Source organism: Zootermopsis nevadensis, unplaced genomic scaffold (genome assembly GCF_977971745.1).
Source record: "Zootermopsis nevadensis isolate Lab colony 2312 unplaced genomic scaffold, Znev_1.0 Znev_ptg000028l, whole genome shotgun sequence".
In the NCBI taxonomy this organism is placed as follows: Eukaryota; Metazoa; Arthropoda; class Insecta; order Blattodea; family Termopsidae; genus Zootermopsis; species Zootermopsis nevadensis.
The window spans coordinates 1,571,389-1,582,992 of NW_028259160.1; the positions used below are offsets into that span (position 1 = coordinate 1,571,389).

General features: G+C 37.0%; 1 protein-coding gene across 9 annotated transcripts; it reads left to right on the forward strand.

Annotated features, from left to right (window-relative positions):
- Positions 1–41: 41 nt before the first annotated feature.
- On the forward strand, positions 42–11,362 carry LOC110833749 (threonylcarbamoyladenosine tRNA methylthiotransferase). Of its 9 annotated transcripts, none has more exons than XM_087357297.1 (11): positions 240–511; positions 1,603–1,800; positions 2,545–2,833; positions 3,698–3,770; positions 5,212–5,369; positions 6,214–6,402; positions 7,451–7,653; positions 8,051–8,196; positions 8,795–8,975; positions 9,164–9,310; positions 10,922–11,362. In XM_087357297.1, exons 2-11 carry the CDS (start codon positions 1,774–1,776, stop codon positions 11,174–11,176), a joined length of 1,668 nt encoding a protein of 555 aa, XP_087213423.1. In that variant the 5' UTR covers positions 240–511; positions 1,603–1,773; the 3' UTR covers positions 11,177–11,362. The 9 variants fall into 9 exon arrangements, with proteins under 9 accessions (XP_087213424.1, XP_087213423.1, XP_087213428.1 ...); XM_087357295.1 differs by lacking the exon at positions 240–511 and adding an exon at positions 549–809; XM_087357301.1 differs by lacking the exon at positions 240–511 and adding an exon at positions 549–809 and having other exon boundaries at positions 1,603–1,728.
- Positions 11,363–11,604: the final 242 nt, after the last annotated feature.

Genomic DNA, 11,604 nt, shown 5'->3' on the forward strand with positions numbered 1-11,604 from the left:
AGGCACTGCATTTTGCAACCCCACTGGAAGTTATGGTGATACGTCTTCAGTATTATACCTTATTCAGTTATGATAGCCATAACTCAGTAAATTAACAGGCTGAAATATGTTCACCATTTCCAAGAAAGGGAGTTGGTACTTCTTTCAACACATCCAGAATGATTTTTATTGACATGGTAACATAAACATACTGACTTTTCTCTGGGTAATATTCTGTGTAAGGTTTAACCACGGCAGTCACGCGAAATCCATGTTTAACTTTTCATTTGTTAGTGATAACTGATGAACCATTGGAGTTTGCGTGGGGTTGTATGAAGCACTTTTCATGTTCTGATATTACGAATATTGAAACAAGTGCAATACTTTGAGGTGACATCTGAAAATGTTAACGTTGTCGGACTCTGCTATTGAAAACTGTCCACAGAAACGGATCTCCGAGCGATAAGTTATAATTATTAAATTATAGCTCTTGCTAGACTTCCCGTATGGACTAAAACACATTTGAATAAAGGTAGTATCCTAAGATCTCAAAGATTGTAATTCTCTATGCACGTCTGCAATATCAGTACTACAGTTTACTAACACGGTCGATACTAGTGAAATTTAATTTTATTTGGGGCGCAGCGGCATAAGTATTATCTGTACTCACAAGCTTGCCTCGTGGCTATATTGTGCCGAAGAAACGGTGCGTAAATATTTTGACAATATTCACCAGCGAAAGTGTTGAAGATATTATTCAGAGCTGTAATATTTAGTGGTTCAGTAACTGAGTGCCCAGGTGGTCACATTATTGTTACATCTCACACAATGTAAATAATGATATTTTATTCTACTGTATCTCATTTTAATTTATTTTACCATCTGTTGGTGTATTATGCAGAATAATCTGTCGTTCTACAGTTCCGAAATATTTTGCAAAGGATAGGGGCAAAGTAACTACTGTATTTGCTTCTAAGGCTACAAACTGTAGTGCTACACTCCGCATAATGCCAAAATTCTAACTTTAGATTTTGCATTAGTTTATGGTCACGTACATATATTGATCTTTCAACATTTTCAGAACGACATGCAATTCAAACATGCTAATACACTGTCTTTTGTTTGAATAGGCTAAAATTAATTTATTTTTAGGTTATGTAGCTCATGATTTAACGAGATTCGGGTATGACTAAGAATAGTAGTGTATAGTAGAGTTGCTGCTGTTAATTTGGGTCTTCCATCGATCCCATGTTAGTGTAACTGCTATATACTTTGTAGAAGGAAATTTTAGAAATCGGTAACAAATGGTATGGTTAAATGATCTCATCCTGCAAGCTAGCTAACCTTACTTTCTTCGAATTTTGCCCAAAGAAGTCTGGGCAAATGCTAAGGTAGTGGCCTAAAACAGACAGCAGCTGAAAACTTCTCTATCCTTCATAATTCTTAATATTCCCATTTGACTCCATATAACCTACTCAGTTTACAAAGTGCCATTAAACTAAGAAGAGGGAAGAAGAAGTAATTGAAATTAGAAGTAGCACACTTTCTCAGTCACATTATGCCATATCACTCTCATTGTTCGATTCATCTTACCTAGAAAGGGCTCTCTGCACCTGTTTATAGGACCTGAGTCTGCCTATGGCCATCTCTGGGAGAGTTGCAGGGACTGGGTAATGCAAGGAACACCATAAATATTGGCAGACCATTCCAGGATAAAAACATGCCAAAGGATCTTACAAAGACCTTCATGTAATAAAATTAAAGTTTTGGGTTCCCAAATTTCACTGATTTACTATGTTTGTCGGGAACTACAATAAACATGTCAGTATACTCTGGTACTATATGACATTCATTTATACAGAAATAAATATTGATATAAAATATTAATATGCCATTTTATGTCAGAGCTATCTTATGCTGCAATTTTTCTACACAAACAATACTGGTAGGAACTATAGAATTTAAGGTTTTTATGGTGATTTGAATACAGACAGTGATTGTCTGGGCTGTAGCATTTTGTCAACATTTTGGAAGAACAGTGTGTGTCCTTATCCAACCCCAAAGATGGAGACAGTGCATTCTTCCAAAATGTTCGTACACAGAATGTTACATAGAGCAGCAGGCCAGATGACCACCATCCTTACTGGTACTCATTTGTAACAATGAGAAAGGACAATACTTCTTGAATGTTTTGACAAAAAAACTGACACGTATATAATAATGCAGATTAAAATAAATTGTTTGATATTTCAGGCTCCAGGAATCACTTATTTTTAGTTAAAGAATTGTAGATTTCTGGTGAAGGTGAAGATAAAGTTCTTCCTGTGCTTAATTAAGCTCCATGCCATGGAAAAGTATGGGGGGCAAAGGTAAAGCTGTGATTATTTTTTACCTTGGCACTTGATGGAGGTAAGTGGTCAACTTCAAGCCCCAGCTGCTGTATCAGCCAGGAAAAGAGCTGTGTATAGACAGCAAATAGGAGGCTGAGTGGGCCCCAGATGGTGATGAAAAGAAAAGTTTCTGCCCTTGGACTGTCAGAAAATTCCCTACACGTGTGTATTTCAGATGCCAGCAGCGTGCAGTGAAATTGTTGGAGATATTGAGGATCTCATTTCTTCTCAAGATATAACTCCAAAAGAGCGTTATAGCAACAAGAAATCAGTTACCGTCCGAGCAAGAAAGAAACAAAATGCGCAAGTTAAACATGAATCAGAAGTAGAGACGTACACTGCACCAGCCAGTATCATCCCAGGAACACAGACAATTTATATAAAAACCTGGGGCTGTGCTCACAACAGCTCAGATAGCGAATATATGGCAGGACTCCTAACAGCATACGGCTATACTTTAACAGGTGAGTTGTATGAGAATTGAGACTTTCACAGTTGTCCATGTTTATTAAATTGAGTCTTCTGAGTATCACAGACAGTGAAGAACTTACTGCCTTCTTCTTCAGGACATTTATATCAACTTCCATGAACAGGGAACAAGATTATTTCTGTAAACAGATGGTGGAAGCCTCCTCTCTTAGCAGCATAATAAAAGAACAGAGAAAATGATTAAATCAGTCAAGTTTTGGAGCATTGTTTCATGGTCAGTGTTCAGATGAGTGATCACCTGACAGCACCACTTGCCAGTGGAAACATTACAAATAGTCTGACTTGGTTGGAAATCAGCATGTGCCATAATTGTTTACACCATTTTATGATAGTCCTGTAATATGTGCCCTGTGATGCTGCTTTCGATTCAATATGACCCTGAAGAAGACAGCAGTATATCTCCTAAGAACATCAGTAACTTTTAATACTTTGAGATTGTGCAGTACTCAGGAGGCTGTAATGCTATAGTTACTGATTTCTGGCAAGGGCTGTAAAGTACTGAGATTTTAGCATATATTGAACATGTCTGTATCGAACTGTGACTGGTACCAGGCCCATTGTCTGGGAAAATGTGTCGCAGTGCCACTTTGTCCACGACAAATCCTATCTGGACTGTCTTGGGTGTGAACCTGGGCCCCTGGTGAGAATATGGCAACTACCCACCTGAGCTATGTCATGGCCTATTGAGCACAAGTTAACTAGGCTTTCATTATTTCTAACAGGATACTACTCTTATGAAATCCATCATTCAATGATTACATCTTTCCAATGCACAACATAAGTAACAAAACTGTATCACTGCTGCAGTTCTCATATGCTGGTATCTTCTGTTATTTCAGACAATAAATTAGATGCAGACCTGTGGCTTCTGAACAGCTGTACTGTTAAAAACCCTGCAGAGGATCATTTCAGGTAGATATCTAGAATGTATAAAATGCAATTGACAAATAAAATAATATATAAATTACCTTTTCAGTGTGCCCTTTGCATGACGTGTATGACATGACTGGATAATAGCAAGGAATCTTGTGTGTCCAAATCGTTCATCTCCACAGTTACTGAAGGAATTTTGTTATTGGGAGTCTGCACTGAAAATTGAACAGTTTAATTTTGCTTTGTATTAGTTCAGTACTTTAAATAAATTTCAGATCTGATTTTACTGATTTGCTTTATAGCAATTGATTGGTATTTGTAATAATAATGAATGTCTAGTTCAGTCAGATGTATAAAATAGCAAAGTGTGTGTTTGGAAAAGTTTTGCTTCCCTCCAGTAGATCTTTCCACTCTTGTTGTGTATGCACTAACACAACTGAAATATAAAATAATTGAAAACTATGTAAGTTACAGGAAAATTGACGGAATGCCAATTCTTATACTGTATTGGTTTTTGAAAGTCTAAGCTTTGTATATTCTTCATTGATGTTTTGAACCAGTAATTCAATTTTAATTTAAATTGGCATGAAAGTCATTCCATAGCAGGTCACCACAGTGTATATATTTTTTATATATCCTTACCTTGCAATTATTCCAAGATGATATTGCATGAACAAAGTCTGTGCCATGCAGTTCAATGTAGTGCCATGTATGGTCATTGCTCTGAAATGAAAAATGGCTCATTATGTAAAAGTAATACATAGTATAAAATTACCTACACTTTAACACATAAAACATTCATCCAAAACATTTTGTGTTTGGTGTTAGGTCTTCACATAAAGTGAGTAATACTGACAATTTTTAATTTTTATAAATTTAATAAGGGTTTGCTAAATAACACTTTTTCAAAAAACTGACAGAGTTCAGGAATGAGAGGTTTTGCAGTTGGAAGAATAGACATGTTAAGCCCATAATGCTATTCTAGTGTTAAAAGAACACCCATAAAATATTTAATTCTTGTGTAGCATTAGAGTTGTTGAAACCTCTTAAAATGTATGATTCACTGTGTAAAAGTAACATTTGGCTCATTTCTGCCACCTGACGCAGCTTGTTGCCCGAGAGTCTTTCATTAACTTCGGTCACTGCAAAAGCTTCACTTTATAAATCAGGAACTATTATTATTTCTGCTCTATGTTTTACACAGGTTATGGTGGAAAATATTATCGGTCAGGATTAATATTTTCTGCTCGTGCACTGTCTGTCATTCAGAATAATGAAGTGAATAGGAAATACAGTTTTGGCTGTGTATCATAGGTTCTTTGAGAAGAGTTAGCTCTGTCATTGAATATTTCATTGCAGCATAAAGATGTCAGAATCTACTGCTGACTACTTCATTGTGAAACAAATAAGAAAGAATGCTAGAGGACATTATCCCTAACGCTTTGTAAAGATTAAAGAAAGAGTATTTCTTCTTTGGTAGGAATGAAGTGGAAGCAGGACAGAGAAAGGGAAAGGCAGTGGTTGTTGCAGGTTGTGTTCCTCAAGGAGCACCAAAAACTGGTTTCCTACATGGATTGAGTGTAATTGGGGTACAGCAGATTGACCGAGTTGTTGAAGTGGTTGAAGAGACTCTTAAAGGTACAAGGTATACAGAGGAACTTCTATCTGGTGTAATGAAGTAATGTTACTGTAGATTCCCTGTTAAAAATGTTATAATTCACAAATATATTTTAAATTCTATTGAGAGGTGTGTGTGAGGTGAACTCCTCATCTGTCATATAGTTAAAATTAAGTACCCCAATAAAAAATATAAATTAAGTTTAAAAATCAAAGTAGAAGGAACATAAATTCAGGAAATACATATTATTTAAACAAAAATTTTCCATCTCATTTCATAACACTGAGATTGGAAGGTGGATCATACTGGCTTAGGATTGCATCCATTTATGGATTCTGTGTTGAAGCTTAAGCTTCAGGTTCTTTTAACTAACTAGATGACTTACCGAACCCGAAGGTTCATCACCGAATTAACCAAAGCCCTCCACCGGATCCTGTTCTGGGCCGTGAGAACATCAAATTCAAATTAGAAGATTTAATATGTGAAAGAACATGTTAAGTTATCAGATACAGCATATGATGTATGTATATGCATGTTTGTACACTTCACCTTAATTATTAGGATGAATATAATATGCATGGTAGAGATAATAAATATACAAAGTTTGGTTGAAAAACCTGAAGTGTTTCAAAGACCTAGACATACATAGGAAGGAGGATAATATTAAAATCAATCAGTATTTTAACTGATTCTACTGGGTTAATGTAGGTACCATTGGTGGTCTCTTGTGAACATGGCAGGGACCATTTTGTTTCCATAAATAGTGGGAATTTATTCAGTGGCTAAGTGACTATCAACTCTGCTCCATGGGTTTAGCAATATATATATATATTTAAATGTATTTATTTGTTTCACTTTCTTCAGGTCATACTGTAAGACTCTTTGGACAGAAAAAGGAAGGGGGAAGAAAGACTGGAGGAGCATCATTACTCCTGCCTAAAGTTCGTAAGAATCCACTCATTGAAATTATTCCAATCAACACTGGCTGCCTGAATCAGTGCACATACTGCAAAACAAAGCATGCGAGAGGTGACCTTGGGAGCTATCCTCCAGGTATGTGAACCTTTTACTGTTTATAACTTGGATGAAACTCCTGAGGAATTCACAGCACTAATTGTATCAGCATATCAGAGTTATACAAACTCCAGTTGACTTATACCTCTAACGCATTTATCATCTTGAGGGGAGATGTGATAACACATGTGCATTACAAGGTTTGATAAAATAAGGATGAGAGACACTAGCAAAGGTCATACTTATATGAATATCACATGCCTCCAAAAAAGACATCTCAGTTTCTGAAAGAAAAATGTCATAATTACTGCCAACGTCAAATGGGGGATGAACGATATATACAGGTGACTTACTGTATATGGGGCAATAGCATATAAAATTTGGCCACAGATAGTATATTGATGTTTGTAATACTGAAAGTGTGAATGTGAAAATCAGATATCGAAAGATAACAAGAGTGACCTGTACCAAGATTCATACAGGTTTAGTATTGTTATGGTTGACAGTAAAGGGAGATTGTGATGATTTTGACATCGAGCTTATAGATGAAAATACATAATTAATACAGAATTTTGGTGGGGGAAACATCTTGGAATGTAAGATTAGAGGTTTTCACAGTGGTGAGTATGAAGATTTCTGTCTTCTGGGTTGATGAATAGCCCTGATGACGGAGGCAGTATGACCTCTGAAATGTTGGTAAACATCGACCAGACTACACAGCGCAACAACCCAGAAGACAGAATTCTTCATCTTGGAATGTGATCACATGGAAGACAGGAAGATTATGTATTAAGAATCTTCTTTGAGAAAGTGGTTGGAAGGATGTGAAACAAATTGAACTGGCTCAGGATCACATCTGTTGGTGAGCTTTCATAATACTGGTGTTGAATTTTCAGGTTCTTTTGCAAGAGATTTAGTTTTCTGGTTATAAAACAAATGAGATCAGACACAAAAGAACACCAACCATTTTATGCAGTGAATTTAGTAAGAATATGAGGGTATGTCCATTTGCATCATTCATATAAACTGTAAGGTGTACAGTTACAGAATTATGTTCCTTTTGTCATATCTTTTTTTCTGTTTGCAGATGAGATTGTTTTTCGAGCCCAGCAATCTTTTAAGGAAGGAGTATGTGAGCTGTGGCTGACATCTGAAGACACTGGCACATATGGCCGAGACATTGACACCAATCTACCAGAGCTCCTCTGGAAGCTAGTGGAGATTATACCCTGTGGCTGCATGATGCGAGTTGGCATGACTAATCCTCCTTATATTCTGGAGCACTTAGAGGTATGAGGATGAATATCAGTGAAACACATACAAGGTGCTTCTTACTAAGATCCTGGTAACCAAGCCATTGGCAGTATAACCATTACATCTGATGTGAAGAGGTCACATCCATCTGCCTGCCTTGCATGTTTCATATCAGAAACTACTCAGTAGATTTTAATGTAATTTGATATTAGGCCTCGATGCCAGAAGTTGGATCAATTTGATTTTGGTTTATACCAAATATAACACCTACTTCAAATGAGAATGAAATTTAACTTTTATGTTTTCTAAAAAATGGCCCATCATGGAAAATTATGTAAAATAACCTCGTGAAGATCTGCAATGTTGCACAGATCTTTTTAGTACTAGGTTGTACAGTCTTTATTAAATTTGTGTACATGTTATATTGTACTAGGAAATGGCAAAGATATTGTCACATCCAAGAGTCTATAGTTTCCTACACATCCCAGTGCAGTCTGGAAGTGATGCAGTGCTTGGGGACATGAAGAGAGAATACAACAGGGCAGATTTCCAGAAAGTTGTTGATTACTTGCGTGAAAGGTATACTTCTGTACTTCTATTGAAGTACTGTATAATGAGATTACATTTATAACAGTTAATAAATATTGTCTTTATGTCACACAGTAAGGGGTAACAAAGACAGTAATTAATACTCTTTCCTTGCTTGTGAACTAGTTCTGCCTATAAGGCATGTTCTGCTGGGACTATCATGAACATGTATATTCAGTATTTAGAGGTGCGATGTTTATGTACATGTTAAGAGATGATATAGCCATGCAAAACATTTTATTGTGAACAACAGATCCCTAACTCTGTGGAACTACAGTTGATAGTTGTTCAGCTGATCAAAAATTCTGTGCCTTTATGGAATCCAAAACTTTGTTTCAGTGTTCATAAGATCCTGTCTCTAAACTCTGTCTTGAGCCAGCTGAATCCAATTCATGTCCACACATCCTATTTCTTCAAGAACCATTTTAATATTCCCTTCTAGTTGTATGTCTCCCTTGCGGATTTTTGGCCAAGATTTTGTACATATTCTCCTTTCTTGTGTGTATGCTACATGCCTCATCCATCTCATCTTTCTTTATTTAACCACGCTAACAATATTGTAATTGTCATTTGTGTTATTGTTTTCTAGAGTTCCTGGTATCACCATTGCTACAGATATTATTTGTGGGTTTCCAACAGAGACAGAAGAAGATTTCCAAGATACCATGAGTCTTTGTAAGCAATACAGATTTCCAAGTTTATTCATCAACCAGTTCTACCCACGGCCAGGAACCCCTGCTGCACGAATGCCCAGACTTCCTGCACAAGAGGTAGTCATGCTTAGAGATTTACACAAACATGCTTCTGTTGTATGTATAATAACAGCATTGGTATACAAGACAATAATAATTTAATGAGAAATAAATGTTACAAGTAGACAAGTTTTCAGGTAAGGCATAGTGGAATACACCGTACATGAGCTTTGGCCACATGAGATATTCCTGTTTCTTCCAAATAGGTGAAGAAGAGGACAAGACAGTTGTCAGAGTTTTTCCAGTCTTACCAACCTTACAGTCACAAAATTGGAGAGGTGCAGGATGTATTGGTGACTGAAGTGTCGCATGACAGGAAACATTATGTTGGCCATAACAAATTTTATGAACAGGTAATTAACACTAAAATAAGGCTAAGTCAGCATTAATCACTGCAGAGTAGGGGTTAGCCTTTCTGGATCATATTCATGAGGTCTCCATTTTAGATATAAACTGAAAGACCAACTGTTCTTACCAACATGTCATGGTTTTACTCAGTACATCAAGACAGATGCCAAGATGCTATCTTGAGATAGTGACCATTCTCCCAACATCTTTGTCATGCCATTGTTCATTTGGTGCCATATAATCTCAGCAGATGACACAGCATCATTAAATACAGTTTGTAAAATGAATGTGTACTAATGTTTTGTTACATGTGAACAAAACCAAGACATACATGGAAGGATAATATTAAAATGGCTTTTAAATAAATTGTATTTTAGCATCATAGATTATATTTACTCAGTATAAGGCCAGATAGTGGGCTCTTGTAAACATAGTAATGATGGGTTCTGCCAGTTCCTCAAGAATTCTACTGCCTGTGGCCGGTTACAAGGGAACCAATATTCTAGCAAAATAAATATCTTGTACCATGAGTACTGATTTTTGTTTATTTGTAAGTAAACAGTAAGAAGCAACTGTCATCAAGTGATCAACACTTCTGTTTCTGGGTTCAAATAGCCCAGTGACTGGGTATTCTGGGGTTTCTCACTATTTTATTCAGTTCCCCCAGACATATGCTGGGATAGTACCTTAAATTAGGTTGCAACTGCTTCCTTCAATGCTGTTTTCAAATTATTATTCACTAATCATCCTATTACTCAACAGTTTATCTGTGGTGCCCTGTAAGAAGGGCTTAAGTCAATATACGAGCCGCGTCCCAAAAGTAAGTTTCCCACTCGTCCCACAGCTAGCAAACCTTATATTGAGCGAAGCGACTGTGCGTACGTGATAGAGCAATGACGTAGCATGGCGCATGCACTAACGGTACTTCCCGCGTTCTCACAGTAGCATCGTTGCAGCTGTTGAAGATGGAGGTTCTTATTCCAGCTCCCGCCGACTGTGAAGTGCGGTCAGTGATAACGCTAGGCCGCACACGGCTCGACGGACAGCAAGTCTCCTGCAGGAGTTCAGCTGGGAGGTGTTTAATCATTCACCCTACAGCCCGGACCTCGCTCCCAGTGATTTCCATCTTTTCCTACACCTCAAGAAATTCCTGTCCGGTCAGCGTCAGAGTTTTGAGAATGACAGAGAGGCGGAGATGGTTGTCACACAGTGGTTCCAATCCCAGGCGGCAGACTTCTACGACACAGGTATTCAAAAGTTGGTCCCACGGTATGACAAATGTCTCAATTCCGGTGGCGAATATGTTGAAAAATAGCTGGACACTTGCTGTATCTGTTGCAATAAATATTCCCATGAAATTGTGTTTTGTTTCTGTAAACGGCCCCAGGGAAACCTACTTTAAGGACGAGCCTCGTACAATGTGAAGCCATTGTGAGCTTCAAGGATATGTCTTTAGTATTTGACACTGTTGTTAGGTAAACCAAGACTAAATGAATAAATAACATGTACTGTAATGTTGATTCCTGACTTTCATGATTAGTAATTGCACTAATGAGCAGCTTTAACTCTTTTCTTCCCTATGAAGGATATTATGTAACTTGTGAACATTATTGCAGGTGCTGCTGCCAAAACATGGAGAACTAGTGGGAAAAATGGTGGCTGTTAAGATTGTATCTTGCAGCAAGTATTCTATGAATGGTGAGCCATTACAAAAGGGATCATCAAGGCTATCTTATGATCTTACCTCTCCACTATCTTGGGGCAAGGTGTCTGGGATAGAAGCTGCTCCTACATCTCATCATCTCATTCCCTACACCTTGTTCCTGCTGATGTTCGCTGTTCTGACAAGAGTACTGTGGCTAATTTTATGACTTTTCCCAGATGCTGCTGTGAGGTGTCATTTGCTGTTATCTGTAAGGATTTAAAATTAAAGTTAACTTTACATAAGCTGTTTAAATACTTTCTTTGAGTATGTAACAGAAGATGAATTGTAATAGTATGCAAATGATATAATTTATATTATTGTAAAGACAATAAAATACATTACAGTATTTTTATCATAGGCTGTTCCTTTGAAATCCATGCAGGACCTCTATTCCATTACAAATATTTTTATCTCTTACACTTATTCACCCTGAGAGTTTGAAAGAGATGTGCAAAAGGGATGTAGTAAATAACATGCCTTATTTGTTACCATAATATTACATTACTCAAACCTGCTATTTACATATTATGTGACTGAGAATTGAAGAGCCCGATAAAAAATGATAACCCCAAAATCGTATTTAATTGAGTTTAG

Excerpts from the sequence above, each read along its gene's own strand:
- LOC110833749 (XM_087357297.1), top strand. The coding sequence starts at position 1,774 with ATGTTTGTCGGGAACTACAATAAACAT. Across the intron at positions 1,801-2,544 it reads TCGGGAACTACAATAAACAT|ATGCCAGCAGCGTGCAGTGA; the intron begins GTCAGTATACTC and ends TGTGTATTTCAG. Across the intron at positions 7,654-8,050 it reads ATATTCTGGAGCACTTAGAG|GAAATGGCAAAGATATTGTC; the intron begins GTATGAGGATGA and ends ATATTGTACTAG.